The sequence below is a fragment of the Garra rufa genome, chromosome 16 (assembly GCF_049309525.1).
Source record: "Garra rufa chromosome 16, GarRuf1.0, whole genome shotgun sequence".
In the NCBI taxonomy this organism is placed as follows: Eukaryota; Metazoa; Chordata; class Actinopteri; order Cypriniformes; family Cyprinidae; genus Garra; species Garra rufa.
Genome location: NC_133376.1, coordinates 35,032,963 through 35,057,724, shown reverse-complemented (window position 1 = coordinate 35,057,724; position 24,762 = coordinate 35,032,963). Strand labels below are relative to the sequence as shown.

Here is a 24,762-nt window from a genome sequence, read left to right as displayed (position 1 = left end):
TTAACAGAGCTGAGCTGGAACCGCATCCCAGTGATGTCCTGACCGCTATCTGTCACTCCCAATTAAATCCGACGCCAACTAGAGAAACCTAGTCGTTATCTTTGCAGATGGGAATCTAGAGATTAGTCTATTCATAGCTTTGTGAAATGTCCCAAAACTCCTCAGATGGCTTTCATCTCACCCTCTTTTCCTCTTTGTCCACTCGTCTTCCTGTCTTTTGTTATTCTCAGATTTCTCCCCAGTCTTATCTTTCTCATTTTCAGTGGCGGTGCTGTGGAAGCGGGGTCTGTTTTGGCAAACCGGCTTGGTCTGAACTGACTTTGTCGTATTGAGATGGAGCTCTAGTTTCATTATAAGCCGCTTTAAGGCAATCTGCATATTACTGTGGTGAATACAGCTGAGCCTGAGTGGAGGGCTATTCAAAGAAGAATCCATTTGTCACTGAATTAGCGCTAATTAGCAGAGTTTGGGCATGCTGTATCATAATTGGACACATTTTTCTATGTTTCCTCCAGCTGGGTGCTGGAATTCTGGCAGGGGGAACGGAAGATGCGAGCAAAGGGGGCTGAGGTGGGAAGAGGAGGCGGTGAAGTGTACAGTATAAGTCCCTTTGTTGATTTAGCTGGAAGCAACTTTTGGCTGACTGCACCCGCTGGCAGAGTTCTTGTTCTCTTATATAGAGCTATACGTATGCTTTGAGGCGCACGCGGAAAAATTAAACACAGGGAGAACGAGGACAAAAGGGGAAAGAGCGAAAAAGAATGAAAGAGATGGGGCGTAAACTGTTCTGCAACGTGCAGCTGGATCATCAGCGCAACCTAATGAAGGTAGAGGCATCCCACTGGTTTTATACCGCCAGCCTCGCACAAGGGAATGCCAATTAAGTGCCCCCTCCCTCCTCGGTTCACACACATGCATGCCCAAACACACACTTACGCACAATGAAGGATGCAGAGACGCGGGCGCACGGGGGGAGATGTTTGGCAAGCCCTGGAAAGATGTCAAGATCCTGTCATTCCGCTACCGTTGAGCACCGATCGGCTGAGAAAGCGCTCTTTCTCCTCAGACCCTCCCTAGCTGAATATCATCCTGTGGGTTGATTTGAAAAACAACTTCCTTCTCTGTTAGCGTGACTCACTTCGGAGTCAATGTAAGGCTGAATGCAGTGTAGAAAGAGCATGACTGAACAGCATGAGGTCTGGTCCACATTGCAGCTTATTTTGGCCAAGAAACACCCACTTAGATAGGAAGAGAGCGTCTAACTGACATAAGCCACAGTTTGTTTTGATTTTATCTGCTGTTTAGAGGCAGGTTTATCTGGAATTCATGATGATATAATAATAGACCACTGTGGAAAATATATGTAATTCATATAATAGTATAGTATTTGGCAAATCTAGTGACAAATCATATGGTATGCAAATCTCATATTAAACAGCCTAAAAGTATGTTTGTGTCAGTTGAGATAGGTGACACTACATTCATTTCCTGTCAAAATTTATTTTTAAACTGTCCATGTAAAGCCTGGTGAATTATTGTGTCAATATTTGACTACAGAGCAGGTTGTTTCTACAGTTTCTACATGTGTGTCTTCATATATTCGGAAATAGTATATCAAATTGGATTTTAAAAAAAATTATCATAATCAAATCTCTATAATAGACCAGCTTGAGGGGAAAAATATAATAATAATAATAATAATAATAATATATTGACCAATAACAATAAATAATAACATCATACAATTATTATTATTATTATTATTATTATTATTATTATTATTATTATTATTATTATTATATTGACCAATAATAATACCTGTAATAATAATAATTGACCTATAACAATGAATAATAAAAATAATGAATGTATTATTATATTGATCAATAATAATAATAATAATAATAATAATAATAATAATAACATTATATTGACCAATAACAATCAATAATAAAACAATACATTTATTATTATTGTTGTTTTATTATTATTATTATTATTATTATTATTATTATTATTATTATTATTATTATTATTATTATTATTATTATTATTATTATTATTATATTGACCAATAATAATAATAATAATAATAATAATAATAAAGTCATGTGTATATTATTATTATTATTATTATTATTACATTGACCAACAATAAGTAATAATAAAATGAGTTTAAGCAAAAAAAGTGTAAAATTATTATTATTGTTGTTGTTGTTGTTATTATACTCACCAATAATAATAATATATTGAACTATAACAATAAATAATAAAAATAATGAATGTATTATTATTATTATTATTATTATTATTATTATTATTATTATTATTATTATTATTATTATATTGATCAATCATAATAATAATAATAATAATAATAATAATAATAATAATAATAACATTATATTGACCAGTAACAATAAATAATACATTTATTATTATTATTATTATTATTATTATTATTATTATTATTATTATTATATTGACCAACAATAATAATAATAATAATAATAATAATAATAATAATAATAATAATAATAATAGTTTAAGTGAAAAATCATGTGTAAAATTATTATTATTATTATTATTATTATTATTATTATTATTATTATTATTATTATTATTATTATTATTATTATTATTATTATATGTTTTATCAATTATATTAATAATTGGGATTATTTTTATTTATTTATTTATTTTTCCAGAATTGAAATAATGGAATTGCTGTCTCCACTGCAAAATTGCTATCCTTTCAACATTAATAAGTTCAGATGATTTCATATATCTTGGTTGCCACTAATTTTGTCAAACTTTGTCAAATCCAGGAGTAGCTCAAAAGCACTCATTTTACCAACCTGGTACCTTGTCAATATGACTTTTGTTTCCAGGCAGATCAAGCCATGCAATCAGATCACAACTTGCCGAATCCAGAAAGTACATTCAATCTTGTATTTAGTATGCATCAGACGGTCAGTCAGTGTAGTGTGGGCGGTCAGTGGGCGTGCCGTCTGAGGCTGCGACTAGGCGGAATGAACCTGAAGAGCTTTTGTGGTGAACTTCCAAGACATTATTGTCCGTCTCGTCTTCACTCAGGCCTCACGCTCATTTAAAGCACTCTGTTTAATGTATGGTGTCTATACCCCGTAAGCGCTCCAACAACAGCTCTCTTAAGTGCTTTCGTAGCCCTGCCTGCTACATCAGGTCATAGCCGGGTGTGAATGTGATGCTTGTCTTCACAACTTCCCTCCTCAGAGAGATGGATAGAGGCGCACGGGAAGAAGAAGCCTAATGTGAAAATAAGATGTTGAGCCTGCAAAAAAGGCAGAAATAAGAAGGGCGTTTTGAAAACCCCTGGATGCACGCGTGAAGTCCTCAAACGCGATGTGACCGGCCTCGCAGATAAAAAGCGCCTCTACAGAGACCCTTTACTAATGGCACAACATGCAGGAACTGGACCCAAGAGAGGAGGAGGGAGGAGAGGAGGAGGTAGAGAGAGAAAGAGAGAGAGAGAGAGAGAGAGAGAGAGAGAGAGAGAGAGAGAGAGAGAGAGAGAGGGAGTTCCTTTAGCTCCTCACTCTCAGCTGAAGTCTCTGTGGAAGTGGGACACTGACAGCAGCACAGTGAGACTGTAAGTGTGTCTCCTAGTGTAAATGAATCAATGAGACAGGCATTCTGACAGACATGTTGTCCTTCTGTCATGGACGGGTGAAATAAAGCTGACTGCTGCAGTATGGAGACAGAGGAAGGTAAGCACAGAGGACTCTCTTTACTTTAGGTATGGTCTCAGACTATAGGATCATTTCTATATGGTCACAGCATTGATTTTGGTGAAACACTCTGTGAATGTATTGATTGCAAGGTCGGGTAGAGAGTATGTTTGTGAGGGAGAATTGTGGGAGACTTATTGAGTTCTACCTAACCTGTTTGGCTTTCGCAAGGTCAAAAATGGTCTCCTGTGCGTTTATTCTGACATGAAAGCTGTTCATAATGACTCGATATATTCTAGAGAGATCAGGTGTGCAGGTGCATTTATTAAGCACCCTATCTACTAATGTACACAGCCATCTGTTCACGATGTGTGTGTGTATGTGTGAGAGAGAGAGAGCATGTGTGGGTACACAGGCATTCACATGAACCTGTGTGTGCTTAGAAGGGCATATACAATTTTCTGTTTGCATGTGTGTAATACACACTTTTTTGCATTATTAGACAATACGCCATGTACAAGAATGAATATATATATATATATATATATATATATATATATATATATATATATAAATGCACTAAGCTTGCATTTATTTGATCTAAAGTTCAACAAAACAGTAAAATTTTAAAATATTTTTACTATTAAAAATTACTGTTTACTATTTTAATATATATTAAAACGTAACTTATTCCTAATTTCAAAGCTGATTTTTTTAGCCTCATTACTCCAGTTCTGAAATCATTCTAATATTCTGATTTGCTGCTCAAACAAAAAATATTAGTATTATTATGTTGAAAACAGCCAAGTAGATTTTTTTTTCAGGTTTCTTTGATGAATAGAAAGTTCAGAAGAGCAGCATTTATGTCAAACAGAAATCTTTTGTAACATTATAAATGTCTTTCAATCAATTTAAAGAATGTTTGATGCTTGAATGCTTGTTTTTTGAACAGCAAATCAGCATATGAAATGTAGCTTTGATCACAGGAATAAATTACATATTCAAATATATTCAAAAAGAAAACAGTTATTTTAAATAGTACAAATATTTCAAAATTGTCGTGTTTTTGCTATACTTCTGTTCAAGTAAATGCAGGCCTGGTGAGCAAAGTAGACTTCTTTAAAGAACATGAAAAATCTTACTGTTCAAAAACTTTTGACTGGTAGTGTTGACCGTATAAGATACTGTACATAAAGGGAATCATATGCATATAGGTGAATATGCAGTGTTTGAAAAGACTTTCTATTAAGCATATAACTATTATGCATCATGATACTTACTTTAATGTCGTACCACATAATACAATGCATTCAAACTTGCTTAACACAAAAGTAGTATTATATGGTGTTATAATGCACATTGCAAAACTTTAAAGGGTTAACACATATACTACCTTGTAAAAGTTTGAGGTCAGCAAGATTGTGTTTTATTTTTAAGGAAGGATGCATTACCAAAAGTGACAGTTAATGCATTTATAATGTTACACAAGATCTGTTCTGCATCTTTTGAACTTTTTATTCATCAAAGAATCCTGAAAAGTCACAAAAATGTTAAGTAGCTCAACTGTTTTCAGTATTGATAAAAGAAAACATGTGACCCTGAACCACAAAACCAGTCATAAGGGTCAATGTTTTGAAATTGAGATTTATACATTATTTGAAAGCTGAATAAATAAGCTTTCTATTGATGTATGGTTTCGACCATTCTACTTAAGACTGGTTTTGTGATCCAGGGTCACATATTTTTAATATTACAATGATTTCTGAAGAATCATGAGTACTGATGCTGAAAATTCAGCATTGTGATCACAGGAATAATTGTATTTTAAGATATATTCAAATAGAAAACAAGTATTTTAAATTGTAATAATATTTATTTATTTATTTATTTATTTAACTGTAAAGTATTTATGTAGTACTTGTGCAGCCTCCATAAGCATACAGCGTTAAAAATCTTCAACCTCTTTGAATTGTTTTCATAAAAAGCTTTCTTAAACATTTACACATTAAAAAAATGTCTGCATAGCTTGCAGAAATAGAGGAGTAGTATGTTTACAGGTAAATTTACCTCATTAATTATTCATGGAACATGCAAAAATCACACTTTTGCAACTACCAATTTGCAATGCTGTTATTAAGCATAATTATTGTCTAAAACTGCATATTTTTTTCAAGTAATGACATCCTCTCGCTTCATAAAGACCTTGTGTATTTGCTCTTCTGACCACGAGATAACAGCGCGTGCATATTCAAAGTTCTCTAATTAGCGGATGTGCGCTATCATCACAGGTGGTTGCGATGAGAGCTGGAGCTTCGCCTGTGCTCACTCAGGTCCAATCACATGTAGTTAATGAGCTGACGGGGTTAGTTACCACTGGGTAAATGACGCACATTAATATGTTGCTAATATACCCCAGGTCATGCAGTAATTAAAAATCTCATTTTCAACTCATAGAAAGCACAGACTCTCCTTCATCTTAAATGATTTAGTAAAGAGCGAAAGAGAAAGAGTGAGGTGTGTCGATTAGGATTTCATTCATGATTCGCCGTATCATTCGTTTGATGTCATGGTTTATGGCTGTACAGTAAGCATGTGTGATGTAATGTCAGGTATTACACAGGAGTGGTTGCATCAGGTGTTTAGGGTTCATCCAAACACTCGAGCACAGGGACGTGCTCTCTCCTCAGGGTCAGCTGATGCAAAGGGCTGATGAATTTACCTCATAGTAGCACTTCAAACCACAGCCCCCTAGTGTGTGTGTGTGTGTGTGTGTGTGTGTGTGTGTGTGTGTGTGAGGTAGAAAAACACCCCACTGTGACTCTCACACACGGCCTTGTCATGTCTATAAATACTTCTCATTTGCATCTGTTGTTCACACATAAGAAAAAAGAAATGTATACATGACCCTAACAAAAAATTACCATAGTTGCCACCAAATTAGTAGTACAGAAACAGAATAATAAATTAATATGGAAACACATTCAAACAGTGTGAGATGCAGTCAGAATCTTTCTTTCATCGTCTTTGTTTGTTTCTTTTTTGTTAATAATGGTTGTTACCATAGTGCTTTTATGAGAGTTTATAATGGAATATATTCCAATAATAATAATACAGCATATGTATGTACATATACTATTTAGCTTTGTTTTGTTTTGTTCACCCAAACCCAAAAAGTTTCTTTCTTCTCTTGAACACAAAAGAAGATATTTTGAAGATTGTTGGGTACCAAACAGTTGCTGGTAAGCCATTGACTTCAATAATATTTTTTTCTTTTTTTCCCCATACTATGAGACTCACCCCTTTGTCATACACGATCTTCACGTCCTTCTTTCTTCAGTCGTAAAGAAATTATGTTTTTGAGGAAAAATGTTCTCCATATAGTGGAACTTATTTTCTCCCTCAACGTCAAAAATCATTTCAGAATCATTCTACATCACTACAGAAGTACCGACTAAGTGTTTGCAAAGTGAACATCCAAAGAAGATCAAACACCGTAAACAAAAAAAGTAAAACAGCAATGTAGGACGATTTTGAAGAGAGAGAAAATAGGATGGGAGTTTTTCGACATACCCTAACTGTCTTGAACTGGAAACAACAGAGTTCAGGCAGAGCAAGACAAGACAAACGTTTGATCAGTTATATTTGATCAATTGCATTTTGGAAGTTTAAACTCAGGGGACCATAGAAGTTCACTATATAGAGAAAAATCCTGAAATGTTTTTCTCAAAAAACATATATATTTTTTTTTATGACTGAAGAAAGAACGACATGAACATCTTGGATGACAAGGGGTGAGAACATTATCTGTAAATGTTTGTTTTGGTTCTCCTTAAAATATCTGTTTAACCTGTCATCTAAAATACTTTTTCCCCCATATTATGAAACTCTCCCCTTGTCATCCAAGATCTTCATGTCTTTCTTTCTTCAGTCATAAAGAAATTGTTTTTTGAGAATAAAAATCTCCATATAGTAGACTTCTATGGTGCCCCAAGTTTGCACTTCTAAAATGCTTCGAACGATCCCGACTGTGGTTGTAAACAATCCCATATGAAGAAAGAAGGGTCTTATCTAGTGAAACAATAAGTTATTTAACAATAATAATAATAATAATAATAATTACAATTTCTATACTTTTTAACCTCAAACACTCGTCTGTTCAAGAAAAACAACTTTTTAACAAGTTTGAAATGTGATATGAGTGAGTGACGGAGTTCAAAAGGGTGAAAAGATTGAGCATGCACTCCAAAACTACAAACAAACAAGGAAACTCTGATAGTTGTGATTTAGTGGCAAAGTGGTCTTGGAAGAAATGCTGTTATCTTAAGTAGAGAGAGGAATCTTTTATTTATTTATTATTTTTATTATTCCACTCTGATCTTCAGTTCGGGTGAGAGGTTTCCAAAGACCATACGATAGAGGAGGCGGAGGCATGGTTAGAGAGATGAGGAGACGGAGGGATTGGAAGTAGGGGAGGATGGGAAGACAGAAGTTTTTCGCTGCTTTATTGCTAAAAATAGACCTGCTTCTATCAGAGTCACAGACATCAAAGAGAGTCGGCAGGAATATAATTAGCAATTTATATACTTTCACACCGAACAGCTGATATGAGTGAGGAGAACCTGCTGTGCATGATGCCATTCATTCATTTGTTTTGTGGATAGATTTAGTTTGATGTTTGCTAACTTGGTAAGAAATTTATGAACCTCAGTCGTTTAATTTGTAATGTCCAGTATTTCTTCGGTAACCATTTACAAAGTATATGACTCCTGCTGTGTTTTCAAATCAGTTCATATATTAAAACGCATGTACTGTAGTGTACCCGCTTTTAGATTGGCCTACTTGTGATTGTTTTGTTTATATAATATTGTGCTTAGCCTTTAGTTTGTTGCTTTGGTAGCACTTTATTTTACAGTCCTGTTCCTCATGTACACAATACGCATACTGTAAAATAAAGTGCAACCAATGATTTCTTGTTAGGCCATCAGAGATGTAGATGAGCTTGTTTCTTCTTTCTTCTTCAGAACAGATTTTGAGAAATGTAGCATTACATCACTTGCTCACCAATGGATCCTCTGCAGTAAATGGGTGCCGTCAGAATGAGGGTCCAAACAGCTGATAAAAACATAAGTAATCCACACTACTCCAGTCCATCAGTTATCATACTCTGAAGCGAAAAGTTGTGTTTATAATAAGCAAATTAAGATGTTTTTTAACATCCTTCTATTCATAATATGGCTTTCTTGTGTGAAAGAGTTGTCTCTTCTGAATCAGGAGAGGAATATGCACAATCAAGGACTGTTTAGAAGTCCAAAAGAGCTCTAAACAAATATCTCGGTGGATTTTAAAGCCAGAAGTGACGTTTAGAAGTTAAAATGTCTGTATGTAAATTTGTTTCTAACAACCATGCATGGATTGATCCAATCATCACTTTAGACTCTCATTCTGATGGCACCCATTCACTGGAGAGGGTCCACTGGTGAGCAGGTGATGTAAATGTTGCCAAATCTATTTAAATTTTTCCCAAATTTGATTTTATTTAACTTTTTTTTTCTGTTTAAATTTTACTGGATTCCACCCCTTCCCTCCCAATTTTAATGTTTCTACACTCTGTTTTAAAAAATATATATATTAATCAAAAAGCATGTCTAATTAATTGAAATCATGAAACCTACACAATTTAACAACAATTTATTAAAAGTTTAGCAAAAATGACATTTTTAAAGCCCAATATAATCTGTTTTATTTTTCCTCAAATTGAGTTTTATTTTTACCAAATGTGTTTTTCATAAATTTTCTGGATTCCATTTTAATGGTTTCATTCCATTTTAATAATCAAAAGAATCTGCAATTAATTGATTTTGTTAAAAAAAAAAAATAATAATAATATTTTCCCCCCTCCCCAGAAATACTGTGTTGTGTATTTGCATTTTTCTGGTAAATACATTCTGGTAAAAAAAAAAAAAAAAAAAGGTAAATATTCCTTAAAAATAATGTTTTAATAATAATTTTATTATTATTATCATTATTATTATTATTACATTAAGTAATGTATTTATGTCATTCTTTAAGTTAAACCAAACTTTTAGTAGAAGTGTGTATCTTGTTTTTAATACTGACTCTTTGGATGATGTTAAGGTTGTGAGAACAGTGGTCAAGCACAGGCTTCTATTTAGAGCAGAGCCCTGCAGTCTCCAACAACAGGTGTAAAGTTCATCCTAGGCAAGAGAACTGACAGTGACGATCACGCTAAAAGGCAGTGACATCACTTCTGCACTTACCCTAGCCAAAGTTTCAACTTAATGATGTCACCACCTCATATCAGTGACTCTACTCTTCAGTTTGGCCCTGAAGCCTCGGCCTGTGCGGCAGCTCATCGTCTCATGAACTTTTTCCTCAAGCGAAATGCTAGAGTGTGTGTCAGCGGAAAAGTTTGTTTTCCATGGGGCGAATGAGGTTGACGCCATGTCCTCACGATGTCAGAGTAGATATTACTTTTTAATGTGGTGTTTTAGAGCTTTTTTTGGCTAGCCTTGTAAATAAACAAGTGTAGCATTGCTTAGGGATGTATGTGGTTGCCAAAAAGCTTTTTATGAATATTGTAGGACTGGGAGTGAAATGACAAGCATTAGCGTGTTCTCCTTGGTTTATAGCAATATCTCTCTCATATAAAATGTCGCTCAACATACCCTGCTTCTTGGTTGTATTAAACACCCGTGAAATCTCTTGACAAGTATAGTTTTCTTGTGAAACAGATATCCTAGTGATGTTCATTCTTTCTAAATAAGCAAAATGTCTCAGTTGTGTAACTTCAACCGGCATGTAATAAAATCAAGGCTGGTCACAGGTGATATTAATGGGCGTGGCATTGTTATTCAAGCATTTGATTGGATAAAAATCTGTGCAGTGCAGAATGAGTCATCAATATTTTTTTCACTTTTAAATGCATCTACTAAAGTTTGTTAAATTATGTATTTATGTTGTGTAATTGTTGTCATTTTTAAATGAAGCAACAAACTCAACATTTGTAGTTTGTGAAGTACAGTGTTTTTTTCTGAATTGCTGCTAAAAACACAGTGAGGGGTGAATGTCTGGGTTATAGGACCTTGATTGTGCTGAACAAGGACACAGATGGTTGTCCTGTTTGTGTTATATTTTGCTAATATTTTTCATGATGCAATGTTTTGCAAGGCCAAATATCATTGTTCCGGTTAAAATATTAAGCAGATTTTTAGGAGGCTGAACAAGTGCATGTATCAGTGTATCAGATACGATATATGTGGCCTCTCACGTGGGGCTGTTGAGTGATGGAGGTTATTTATGCCTCCTCTCTTCTGTAAGGTAAAACGTGTGGAATCCATAACAGTGTCATCAATCTAGAAAGACAACATGGATGTAATTTATATGGAAATGACGTGCAGAGAGCGGACAGAGGCCTGAGCGTAATTGACAATTTGTGAATGTGTGTGTGTGTGTGTGTGTGTGTGTGTGTGTGTGTGTGTGTGTGTGTGTGTGTGTGTGTGTGTGTGTGTGTGTGTGTGAGTGACTGCTCTAGATTCACTGTCCTCAATGCACATGCTCATACCATCATGGTCGGGCAAAGCAGGACACACTGACACCTACGATCGTTGGAGGACATGTTATAGTCAGTGATCATGAATCAAAGTGCAGTGTCCTGCGTAAAGCGCTGCAGTACACGGTCCAAACAGTAAATAAGCATAGCGTTGAATAGATGACGAATTGCTATCATTATAGAGCATTTAGGATGCTGACATGTTAAAAAGGAAACAAACAAGCGTATTTAAAGGAATAGTTTACCCGGAAATGTTCAAGCTTATTCCATTAATCATAAACACGTATTGTACTGGTTTTATTTTGTGTTATTTTGTATAGTTTTTTTTACAATTTATTGTTAGTTACTATTAAAATATCTATTCATATTTTACTTTTTTACTTTTATTTTAATATTTTTAGTTTTAATTTTAATTTAAGGTTGATGTTTTTATGTGTTGTAGAATTTTGTATCATTTTATTAATATATTCTATAATTGTATTTTTATTAAGTTTTATTTAAGTTTTAGTTTAGTTTTTGTCATTTTTGTACTTTTTTTGTCAAGCCGACATTTTGCATTTTCATTCAGTGTTGAGTTTTTCCAGATTTTATTTGATTATTTCATTTTATTTTATTTTACCGTAACAACACTTCCACATACACTACCAGTCAAAAGTTTTTCAACAATATGATTTTTAATGGGTTTTTTATATATATTTATTAATATATATTTATATTTAATTTATATTTAAATGTTATAAAAGCTTTTTTTATGTCAGATAAATGCTGAACTTTGGATATTTCTATTCATCAAAGAATCCTGAAAAATAATAATAATGAAAAATGTTTTTCGAACAGCATTTCGAATGCTTTGATCACAGGAATAAATTAAATTTTAAAATATATTCAAATAGAAAGCAGTTATTTTAAATAGTAAAAAATAAATGCAGGTTTGGTGAGAAGAAAGGATTCTTTTAAAAACATTAAAAAGCTTACTGTTCAAAGACTTCTGACTGGTTGTGTACACTACCGTTCAAAAGTTTGGGGTCAGTACATTTTTATTGTTTCTTTTTTCTTTGTTTTTTTAAGAAATTAATACTTTTATTCACCAAGGATGTATTAAGTTGATAATTAAAAGTTTATTAAAAGTTAAATAAATAATTTACATTGTTATAAAATATTTATATTTTGAATAAACACTGTACTTTTTAAACTTGCTATTCATGAAAGAATCCTGAAAAAAAAAAAAAAAAAAAAATCACAGGTTCCAAAAAATATTTGGCAGCACAACTGTTGATATTATCCAACATTGATCATTCTAATAATAAATCAGCATATTAGAACGATTTCTGAAGGAGCATGTGACACTTAAGACTGGAGTAACAGCTGATATTTTATCACAGGAATAAATTCTATTTTAAAGTATGTTAAAATAAAAAACATTATTTTATATTGTAAAAACATTTTGCAATATTACTGTTTTTTCTGTATTTTTAATCAAATAAATGCAGCCTTGATGTGTGTAAGAGACTTCTTTAAAGACTATTACGAGTCTTACAGACCCCAAACTTTTGAACGGTAGTGTATATCTGGCATATCCTAAATGTATTTTTATATTGTTGTTTGCAGCAAGTGACTGAAAATTCTTTAGTCCCTATCAACTTAACCCCTTGAGCACCAGTTTCACTCACTGAAGCTTTAAACTAAGCTAAAAGTTTCTCAGGCTTTTGTTCTGGCTTACAGGCATTCTGAGGGTTCTTACAGTGACTTTAAAGTGAGATATGTTGCAAAGAATAATAACAAAAGGCATGCTGCAGTGGCCCTCAACTAGACTGAACTGGCCAAATCCATTAAAGTTCAGTCTTTTGGCTGATCCTCCATTAAAGTGAAAAGGAGCCGTGCCGGTGTGTCATAGTACTTCATTCTGTCCCCTCACAGTGAAAAATTTGACTTGCATTTCCTGAAGTCATTCTGAGACAGACAAAAAATGAGCAGGATTATAAAGGAGCTCTAAACTAAAGGAGAATAAGAGCTTGAAGTTGAAGATCAAAGGGCTTTTTGAGGGTAAGAAACGTAACTGTAAAGTCACTTATAAGATGAAAAAAGCTAACTTTCTTAATTGTGGAAAAGCTTACAGTACGTTTCATGCTTTGATATTTTCAGCTGAATAAACCAGGATGAAGTGAACAGGATTGTGCCAGTGCTTATGCGTGTGCGTGATTATCGAACTCGTGCTCTGCCATTAGCATTGGCTGATGGTGTGAAATGGGCGTTAGTGTTTTGACAGGCCCGACTGAGCTTAGTGGTTGTAAAGATTAGGATCCTGTCAGCCTGTTCGACACGACACAACATCAGAATGAGAAAATGGAGCCAATCACAAGAGCATCCAGACAATCTGCCCTCAAAATTCTCTGGCAGAGATAAACGTGGGACCAGTGGCGGCCATCTTAGCGGCAGTGGGCATAAGATGGCCTCCTGCCTTGGCTCTCACAAGAGATCCACGTCACTGTCCCTCAGCTTCCTGTCACCTTCCCTATACATTAGCTCTGTTCCAAACCTAGTGAGCTGCCTATAGGTGGATGCACTCATAAACCAAAACTCATAAGTGACTTCTTTTTTTGTGTGTCATATGAATGACCTCTGCACAAGAGACTCAACTGTACAATTTCAACTTTTTCCACAAGTGTAGTACTATGCTCTTATAAATAAATATAAAAAAATACATAGCACAAGCACAATTTTTGGCAAAATACTTTGTTTTACTACATTAGTATAGTATAGTATGGTTTCACTTCTAAAACATAGTACTATATTATACTGTACTGTACAATAAAATGTATTACTATACTATACAATTCTATACAATACAATACATTTTGGGTATTTCACATCTGTTTTCCATCCTACTTTTCTTTTGTTCTTCGTATTTCCTTACTCGCCTGTAAGGTAAAACCTATACTACTATACTTTACTATTAAAACCTGTACTATACTGTACTGTACAATAAAATTCAATACTATACTATAATAAATAGTTTAGTAGTATAGGTTTTACTATTAAAACCTGTAGTACTATACTGCCCTCCAAAGGCAAAGCGCAGTAACTACACATTTGGTCAAAATTGAGTTAAGGCTTAAAATGGGCTTTGTGACAACTGTTTTGTCTTGCGCCAAAGTCTCCAGATTCAATTTTGTCCTGTTTTAGAGAAACAAGAGTGTCAAAATTGCAGTAACTACAAAATCCAAACTAATACCATATATGGTGTAAAAACTTTAAAGGCATTTGTCTCAGTTTCAGTGTTGGCGTAGTTACTGCACTTTGCCTTTGTAGGGTAGTATACTATACTATTAAAATTTATACTGTACAATACTATACTATACTATACCATACAATTCTATACTTTATAGTACTTTGTAGTGTAATATAGTATAGTATAGTACTATAGATTTTACTACTAAAACCTATAGTACTAATATACTATTAAAACACATATACTACACAATTTAATTCTGTACTATACTATACTTATACTATACTAGTACTATTTTGTATAGAATACAAGTTTTCTGTGGTGTTAGCTCACATTATTTTGCTGTTTAGTATGTTGCTGTTTGGGTATTTCTCATCTGTTTTCCATCCTACTTTTCTTCTGTTTTCCTTATTTCGTCACACACCTGTAAGATAAAACCTATAGTACTATACTATACGATTAAAACCTATACTATACTGTACTGTACAATAAAATGTAACACTATACTGTAGTATATAGTATAGTAGTATAGGTTTTACTACTAAAACCTATAGTACTACTATACTATTAAAACATATATACTACACAATTTAATACTATACTATACTATACCACAAAGTTTTCTGTGGTGTTAGCTCACGTTATTTTGCAGTTTTATACCTCTGGGGTATTTTGGGTATTTCACATCTGTTTTCCATCCGAACTTTCTCTGTTCTCCTCATTTCCTCTCGCACACCTGTAAGGTAAACTATGTGTTGCATTTCATATTTTCTGAGGTCTAATCCGCCTCCTTTTCCACTCCATCTTCAGCGCTGTTGAATGCAGGTGTTGGATGACGGTTGAGCTAAATGTGTTGGTGCGTTGTTGATGAAAATAAAGGGAGGGAGAGAGTTTGGGAGAAATGATGAATGGCTCTCATTAGGGTGGTAATTTGTCACTTTCCATCTGACTGGGCTCCAGCTGTCTCTTTCTGAGCTTTTTGGCCTCTTTGGCTCGCCGTCTCTTCACCGGCCAGATGGGTGGAGAGATATTGTGCCGCGCCCCATGTGCTAGCTAGACCCGGGCCGCGGTATCAGGGTACGTCTGTGAGCGTATTCGTGAGAGTTTGCCGACAGGACCGCTTCAGTCAGCGGCACTTCTGCTTCTATCCTGTAATCCGTGAATCTACTGAAATGATTTTCACATAATGATATTACATTACATAATGTAATTTTCTGAGCGCACTTACCCAGAGGCTCCAACAAGTGATGGAAAAGTTAGACTCAACAGCAATCAAAAAAACAAGGCGCTGGACAGGCTTAAACTTTATGAATTATGAGCTGTGTGAAACCAAGCGTCACAATGCACTTTCATGTAGTCTGTCTACGAACTTTTTCAAATCGAGTTTTGTCAAAATGGAGTAAAGCCAATAGCAACAGTGGTGGTGAAATGCTGGATAATGAGAGACTGAATCTAAAGTACGGCTGACAGCTCTTTTTAGCTGTAGGAGACCAGCCAATGTGGCTTCTCGTCAAAGAAAGGAACACAATTGAGGCTCATAGACCTCAGTCAGAGTAGACGGCATATTTAATTTTATGTTAATAAAATCAAGCCTATGAGGGATAGAAATACAGTCTGTTCAATAGGTTATACTACCTGGGTATTGATTGTTCATTTGGCAAACACTCAAAATATGTTTTTCCTAAAGATTTCCATTTGACAAAATTCCCACAAATACAAACTATAGTTCAAAAGTTTGGGGTCAGAAAGCTTTTGAAAGTTTTTGAAAGTAGCCTCTCATGCTCACCCAAGGCTGCATTTGGCTGCATTACATATTAAAACAGTTTTCTTTTTTTAATATATATTAAATTTGTGGATTTTCAGCATCATTACTTTAGTCTTCGGTATTACACGAACCTTCAGAAATCATTCTAATGTGCTGATTTGAAAGTATGCTGTCCTTAAGAATAGTTTTAGAGTTTTTGTTTTATTCATTTATTTTATTTTCACAGCTTATTTAAGAATTTCCATTTTGCATCAAAGTGCTCAAACTACCAGTGCAATGCTTCGAAAGTTCCACAAAGTTCATACTCATCAGGAACTCAAATGTAGTCTCTGACTTGGGATAGAAAAAGTATTTAAAAAATATAATTCTACCTAAGGGCCAAACCAGAGATGTTCAAGGTCAAATCAGCGTTCCAGGCAGGCAGATCCACAGTAGCACATCTTCTCCCAGAGAGATAAAGGGAATTTAGGAAGGACAGCAAAGGAGAAGAATCATCTAGAGGAACAGGTGCCCCCCCTCAGCCCCCTTCTAACGAGCCTTTGTTCTAATAACACAAAGCAATTTATACTGACCTTTATAGAAATGTAGCAAAAATAAATTACAATAGTTAAAAAATGCCCCTGAGCCTAATTGCAAAGGAGATTAAGTTTCCTATAATTGCTTTTGGCCACCTAATGCAATTTTTCCTTTTTTTGTAATTAAAGTGATTTAAAAATTTAATAACCCCCAACACACTCACACACATATACACACACAGGCTTCTCTTGTCCAGTGCCATAAATACTCTCATTATTGAGGCAATGGTCCATTGAAAATGGTGTCATGGTTTTGTGTGATGAATATTATGGGCTTGTTAAAATGAGTGCAATGACAATAAACATTTTGCCTCTGAACTGTTTTAAATATTCATTCAAACTTACCAAATATTAGTCTCTGTTTCTGTTCAGAGAAAATGACTCATTGGTCCATCTTCCCAGAATTCCAGCTGTCCTCAGATACCCATATGCGGCTCTGCCGCTCTGTATTTTTACGGCCGAGTTCTCCATCCATCTCTTTAGAAGTCAAGCTAATCAGCCAGCAGCACACTTAACCTCTCGCTCTTTCATCTGCATATTCGCTGAGCTTTTCAGTGTTTATTCATCTCCTCTGTGCATTAGTGAAGATCCCTGTATCTCTTGCTCTCTCTCGTTGTTGCTCTTCCCATTCACTCGTTCTCAGATGCATATGCCATAGATGCTTTTATGAAATGCTGACGGTAAACATATCCTTCCTCATCTTTCTTTTTATTATTTAACGGGCCTCAGTTCCATGCCTCTGGGGTCTGCTTAACAAGCAATCCAATCAGCCTGCTATATTTCCTTATATATAATATGCATCCCTTTTCCGCAGATCATGAGGTCAGACATGGGAAAATAGAAGAACAAGATGAGGAAAACTTTAGGCAAGACACATGGACATAAAAAAGACACATACACACATAAGTTTGAAATAGCTAAGATAAATGAAAATATTTCATTTTATATTAATAAAAACTGGAGAAATTATGCTGAAAATTCAACATTGCAATCACAGAAATAAATTATATTTTAAAATATATTTAAAAACTTTTATATTAAATTGTGTTTTTTTTTTTTTTTTTTACTAAATGCTGCCTAGGGGAGCATAAAAGACTATTTTTAATGGTAATTTAAGTACATTTCATTTAATATTTAATAATTTAATATAAGACTAGCCACCTAAAATGAAGTCTAAATTACATTTTTAAACTACTCTGAAAAAATCAAACAAGCTTAGTGGCGCCCTATGTTTTGTGTGTTGGTGTGTGAATGGAGGTGTGTTTCTGGCACAAGGCAGCACTGAAGCAAATCAATAGCACAAGGCACAGCCAGCAACCTCGACTCAATATCCCTGAATGACCGCATACTGTACCGACAAAGAAGTCATGGGGAGAGGGAGGACGAGCGTTAAAGAGGGAAGTTGAGTCAGATGTGCTCATACACTTTCTGCATTCAAGGTCTTCTACAAAAGCACCTCTTCACCCTCTCACTTTCTTCCATTCCTGCTAACAGGCAGTCAGGGGTTGATGCGATGAAAGGAAGATGAAAGTGGAGCTGTGTGTATGTGCGTGATAATCTGTTTGTGTAGCATTCGGCTTTTTGAAGTTAAAGTGACTATTGAAAGACAGAAAGTGCACAGTCTTCGTTTGATCCCAATTAAAACGGTGGTCAATACATTGTCATTTTAGTTTTACTGATATGAATCTTAAAAGAGCGCCGCTCAGATGTTTCACAGCACGGTGTGATTGTAGTGAGCGCCGTCTTTTCCCTCAGTGCTGTCTTTCCAGGAGTAATTAAGGCAGGTAATAGCCTCCTAATTCCTCCGCCTTTATGAGGACTGACTGCACACGCTTCTTTGAGAAAAAAAAAAAAACCTTTGCAATTTTACCTCCAATGTCATGGCAATTTATCAGAAACTCAGGTGCATTTAAAACCAATGACTTTGCCCAGCTTCCCTCATGCATTTGCTCGCAGTGGAAAAATTACATGCGCTTCATAACTGCAGGCTCTTTATTGTCATATAGCGCATGTATATGGTTCTATTACAGAATCCTGTTGGGAAATCACATCTGAAACATCTGTATTACAGTGATGAAGTAGACTGTGTTTGTGTGTAAATGTGCTCATGCAATGCTCCCAGCGAGTTTTACTGGACAAAAAAAATGCTGCGAGCAGCACTTCCTGTCTGCCGTTCTGCAGTCCAAGCACTCCATAACTCACAAGCGCACACACGTACATGAACACCCCGACTGTTTACTTCTATCGCGGTGCTTTTGTTTGTATATCATCAGTGCACACTGAGCATGATGTCATTTTCAGCCCTCATTATCTATGCGCAGGTGTGAGCACATCAATTTTGCATGCATTTATGAGCACACATAACTTTAGTTTGTGACCTCATCGCTTGCTTTTATGAGAAACACCTTGGAGCTCATTTTATGGGAATTATTTTATGAGCACGTTGTGCGACATCAACATCACAAGGGACTGTTATGGTTAAGGTCAACCTGACATCAAAATTGACCCTATTTACTTTCTTAATACACATTTCGGAGCTTATTTTATCAGTACATGTTGTTCTGAAGAGAAAAATGTTTTCATAATCCTTTATCAAAATTGATCCTATTTACTTTCTTAGTACACATTTTATTAGAATGTTGTTCTGTAGAACAGTTTTCATAATCATTCATCAAACTGGCAAAACTTGCACTGCCTCAGAAACAACTTAATATTAATAATTGATATTAGCTACTTATACATTGTTTTAGGCTACTGTTGTAAGCAATGGAGCCTTTGTAAAAGCTTCCCGCTTAATACAATAAAGTTTATGGCAATAACAGTAAATTACAATACATTTGAAGAAGTATTACTGTTGGGATGCGTAATAATGTTCTCAAGGGTGAACTTAATCTTCAACCTCCATGTATCGGGTAAAAAACCTTTTTAGAAATGAGTTCCCAAGGTGTTTCAAGAGGGGCGTAGTCGTCCATAACCCACTCCAAACTCACATTTTGAACGCATACGAATCTTTTCATGATCTAGTCAATTCCTGATAGATCTGTGTTTTGTTGTATTAAATTTCATGTTTCACTTGGAAACACACACTATTACAAAAGTAAAATGGGTTGTAAAAGCCATTTCATATCGACTTCGAAGATCTCATTAAAGTCATTCGAATACAATTGATCACATTAAAGAGTGCATTATCACATAAATGAGTTCATTAATGTCACTTGATTCAATGTAATCTGCTTGTAAAATGTATGTTGTATGTCTATCATGTTAGTATGTTGATTTCTACCCTGCATCGTGTCACATGATCATAACAAGTTTGTCTTCTCCTTTTATCTGTCCATTCCTCAGGTCGTCCCCTCCCTCCCTCCTCCAGCCTCCTGCCCCCTGCTCCTTCTCCCCCACCCGCCCCCCTTCATCCAGCCCCGCCTATCATAAGGGAGTGTCAGGTGCCCTTGCTGGACAGCAGCTCATCTCACACCATGTTGGAGCCCCACCCAGAGGACCAAATCTCCCCCAACTCATACCTGCTCCGGGCCCAGCCTCCCACTGGTAAGCCCCTCCCACTCACATCTCATTGGCTGATGCCCCATCATCCTCTTACTCATTTTCGGTGTCCTGTATTGTTGTCTGCTATGACTCTGTGTTTTAACTAAATGCAACAAAATGAAACAAAACAAAAACAGAGTCATTCAGAATATTTTTGATCAGAAATGTGATTTGGTCCTCTGAAAATGAATGGCTTTCATCAGACCACAGCGAATAAGCCTTTTTTTATTTTCGTAGTTCTGCTTTTTTGAATCAACCATTTATAAAATGGTATGATATCTGATGTTTATGTTCAGACTATTCAATCACGTATGTTAACCACCACAGTGATTACACTCTTAAAAATAAAGGTGCTTCACGATGCCATAGAAGAACCTTTTGTCTGAATGGTTCCATAGAAAACCTTTAACATCTGAAGAACCTTTCTGTTTCACAAAAGGTTCTTTGTGGCAAACGAAGGTTCTTCAGATTGTGAAAAGGTAAGAAAGATGGTTCTCTAAAGAACCTTTGACTGAATGGTTCTTTGTGGAACCAAAAATGGTTCTTCTATGGCATCACTGTGCACAACCTTTTAAAGTACCTTTATTTAAGAGGTTTTTATTTTATTTTAAGAGTGTACAGTAATCTAAATGGTTATAGTAACAGTGTTGTTATTGTTACTGTTAAAGTTGTTTTTGGTCATTTAAATTAAGCTGAAATTAAATATAATATAAATATTACATCAAAAGCTAAATGAAAATTAGAAATGTGTACTGATGTAAACTTAAATAGCTTCATTTCAGCAATGGATGATTACAGTGATCATGTTTTTCACAGATTAATTTTTTTCCAACCTGGTTCACACTCTAAAATACTAAATTGATGTAACTTGGGGAAAAATTGCTGCTGTGTGAACAAGGTCTAAGTGAACGGCCTACAACATAGTAAAGATTGGGTTCATCATTTGTCACTTTGTCATGTTGCACCTGGTTAGGACACAGTGTTCGCTGTTGTCCCTAAAAAGGTCATTTTGTTATAGGAATAGATTATATTTATGACACAAGGTGACAACTAATGGATATGAAATCAACCAGCATCATTTTCCTACAAGGGCGTAACATATGAAGCACTTACATTATGGTGACTTATTACACTTTCACCGGTTGTGTAGAAGCTCACTATAACACAATGAGTTGTTTTAGTACAGCTGTGCTCATTCAGAGTAATTAATGCTCCGTACGCTCCACAGTCCTCCAAACTTTGCCCAGCGTCCAATTCTGCAATCCAGGGGATATATTTAGCGGAGAAGAGGGAAAAAAGTTGTTAATGTAATTTCTGCTGGAATATAATCTATTGTTAATGGCATTAGCCTCTCCTTTGATCTGCTATAAATCTTTATTACGTCTGATCAGGGCCCGAGTTCAGGAGCAACGCGATTATAAACCTTTTAAAATGACATTACATCATGCCTCTAATTGGTTTACTGTTTGCTGCAGCAACATCAATCATTTGCAGACTAACCACGCTGTAAATAAATTCACTCCAACACTGCCAGCTCCACGGCTCTAGAACGACGCACCAGAAGGATTATGGATGAGAGAAGATCAAAAATACGAGAGGGGAAATCACAGTGTCTCTCGGTGCAGACAAGGTGACCACTAATAATTTTATTGGGCCTGTTAGTATTCTCACTTTTTCTTCTGAACTGCTGTGAAATTTGCATTTGCATTTGCTGGAAGAGAGTTTTTTTCTAAAGAATCTAGAAATATAATCTCTGATTAGTATTGGAAATATGTTACCATCTACGCAACAGAACAGCGACAATAGCTGTGATGATGATGGTGGTGGTGGTAATAATAGTACAATTATTAGTTCTTTTGTTCTTTCATCATTTAAATTCTTGAATATAGATGCCCTAATCAAGCTGTAATTTTAATTTGGCAGAAAATAGCTGTATATTTCTACATTCTAATCAGCTATGTAAGAAGAAACTTTTCCACTTTGACAAATGCCACTCATTGTTTCTGTAATGCACTGGTCTTTATCACATTTGAAAAAAAAAAGGACTACTTTGAATATCAGATGCTTGCAACTAATTATTCAGATTTCATATTATTTGCAAGTTTGTCATATAGTTTGCATTTCCTTGATCTGATGACACATTCAGCTGTGAGGAGTTTCAAAGCTCGCAATTAGCCTGAAAATAAAGCAGTAAATAATTAGCTTATTATCATGTTGCCTTGAGCTTGGATTTTGTGTATGAGTCTGAGTGAGTGTGTGTGTTGGATTGATATTGGAAATGTGTATTTGTGTCCAGTTAAATGTCCTGCGATCTTTTTGAGGGTGATTGCTGTGCAGGAATTCAAACGTCTGGCCAATAACCCAGGGCTGAGAGACATTATAAAGAGAGAAGAGTGCTTTGAGTAGATGTTTTTGAGCCTGTTGCATCTCTTATAACTGGTTGGTTTTGATTTAAATACATAAAAGCTTCAGAATTAGGGATAGAGGAGTGTATCCCTGTATTTCTGCTTAGTGTTTATTGCAGGTCTGTGCTCCATTGGGTTATATTGCACAGCTGGACTGCGTCTCTGCCAGTGGGTAGTGCTGACACTGGTGGCATGCACACGGTGCCACAGTCATTACTTGAGCTATTGCAGCTGTCAGCGAAGCCCTGTGACTGGCAGCCTAGCTGTGTTAAAGAGAGCTCTCTTAGAAATGGGACGAAATGCATCCTTTTCAACAATAATGCTTGTAAAAATGTTCAAAAGTTTGGAGTTCGGAGATTTCTTCCAATGTTTTTCACCAAGGCTTCATTTATTTGATTAAAAAACAGTAATTTTGCCAAATATTACGAATTAAAGTAACTGTTTTCCATTGGAATAGGTTTTAAAATGCAGTTTATTTCTGGGTCAGAGCTAAGCAGAATTGTCAGCATCATTACTCCAGTCTTCAGTGTCACAAGTTCCTTCAGAATTTATTCTAATATGCTGATTTCCTGCTCAAGAAACATTTTTTCTTATTATCAATGATGAAATCAGTCATGCTGTCCCTCAAAAAAGTCTGCCGATTCCATTAATTAGGTTTGTTGAGTTTGTGATTCATGGCCTATTGCTGATTTGTGGCATTCGGTGTCTTTCCAAAGAGAGCTCCTGGAAAGAGCCACTGTGTGTGTGTGTGTGTGTGTGTGTGTGTGTGTGTGTGTGTGTGTGTGTGTGTGTGTGTGTGTGTGTGTGTGTGTGTGTGTGTGTGTGTGTGTGTGTGTGTGTGTGTGTGTGTGTGTGTGTGTGAGTGAGTGAGTATGAAGCACTAGTGTTTGCGTCTCTGTCCATTTATTATAAATGGAGAGTGTCGCTGGCTATTTTTAGCAGCTTCCAAAGTCACATACTCCTGCCAGTGAAATCAGCCGTAGATCCTAATGCAATGAATTTTTAATCACCGTGTGCTTTGAAGAAATTCTGTTGAAACAATTTGGTTTGGACTGGATGCCCCCTTAAAGCTAATGTTATGCTGTTTTGCGGTAGTAATTAAAGACGTGCTGTTGCATAATTGTTTTTTTTTTTAAGTTATTGTTTTTGTATTAGGGTATTTAAGCCTTTGTGCTCAGAACAGAGGGCCGTGTGTGTTTGTGTGTGGGTGGGTTTTAGAGTGGGGTTTCAAAAGCCTGTTTATTTTCAGGCTGATTTGATGACTCTTCTCTCAGACTGTTATTATTGCTCATTACAGGAGGGGATTGGGCCAAAGAGGCTGAATGTGAGGGAAATGTTTCGTTCAGAGCTCAGCGTACAGCTTGCATTTACTTTGTTACCACCAACCAGGCTGTGTTTTAATTAAACCTTAGAATGAACATCCATGAGTTCAACAGCATGACCTCCAGACCAGCTGCTGTCCCTTCAGTGTGAGGGAGCAGGTATCTGAAAGTGTCTTTAAGGGATGAGAGATTGCACTGAAGAATTCGTTTTAGAGATTCACTGCATTCAGTGAACTAATGGAGTGATCATTTTGGAGAAAATGTGGAAACAATTGATAGTGCCTTTTAAAGCTAATCTAATGTTATGCTGTGGTAATTAAGGATGTGTTGTTACATAAGTTTCATTATTATAGTTATTATTTATTCATTTATTCATTTTGGTTATTGTTTTTGTATTAGCATGTTAGTAAGAGGGGACAAGATGTATTAAAAGATGGCGAAGGAAAATTCATTTGAGCTATTCAGTTTGTTTGAGAGTCACTTTGAGTGAGCATTTTGAGGCAACTCTGAAAGCTGTTTAGTTCAGACTTGACACCCACATTTAAAAGCTAATTTTATTCTGTTTTGCAGTGGTAATTAAGGGTGTACTGTTGCATAATTGTTTTTTATAATTATTGTTTTTATATTAGCATGTCTGTGTTGG

At 35.4% G+C, this 24,762-nt stretch overlaps 1 protein-coding gene across 3 annotated transcripts in view; it reads left to right on the top strand.

The window, feature by feature from the left end:
* Positions 1-24,762, top strand: part of tenm2a (teneurin transmembrane protein 2a) — a 311,956-nt gene that overhangs the window by 166,005 nt on the left and 121,189 nt on the right. For 2 of the 3 annotated variants that reach the window (XM_073820005.1, XM_073820004.1), the window contains one exon: positions 20,195-20,395. The exons of the other annotated variant lie outside the window; for it this stretch is intronic. In XM_073820005.1, the coding sequence (XP_073676106.1) occupies positions 20,195-20,395 (201 nt within the window). The remainder of the gene's footprint in view (positions 1-20,194; positions 20,396-24,762) is intronic. 3 annotated transcript variants of the gene reach the window in all.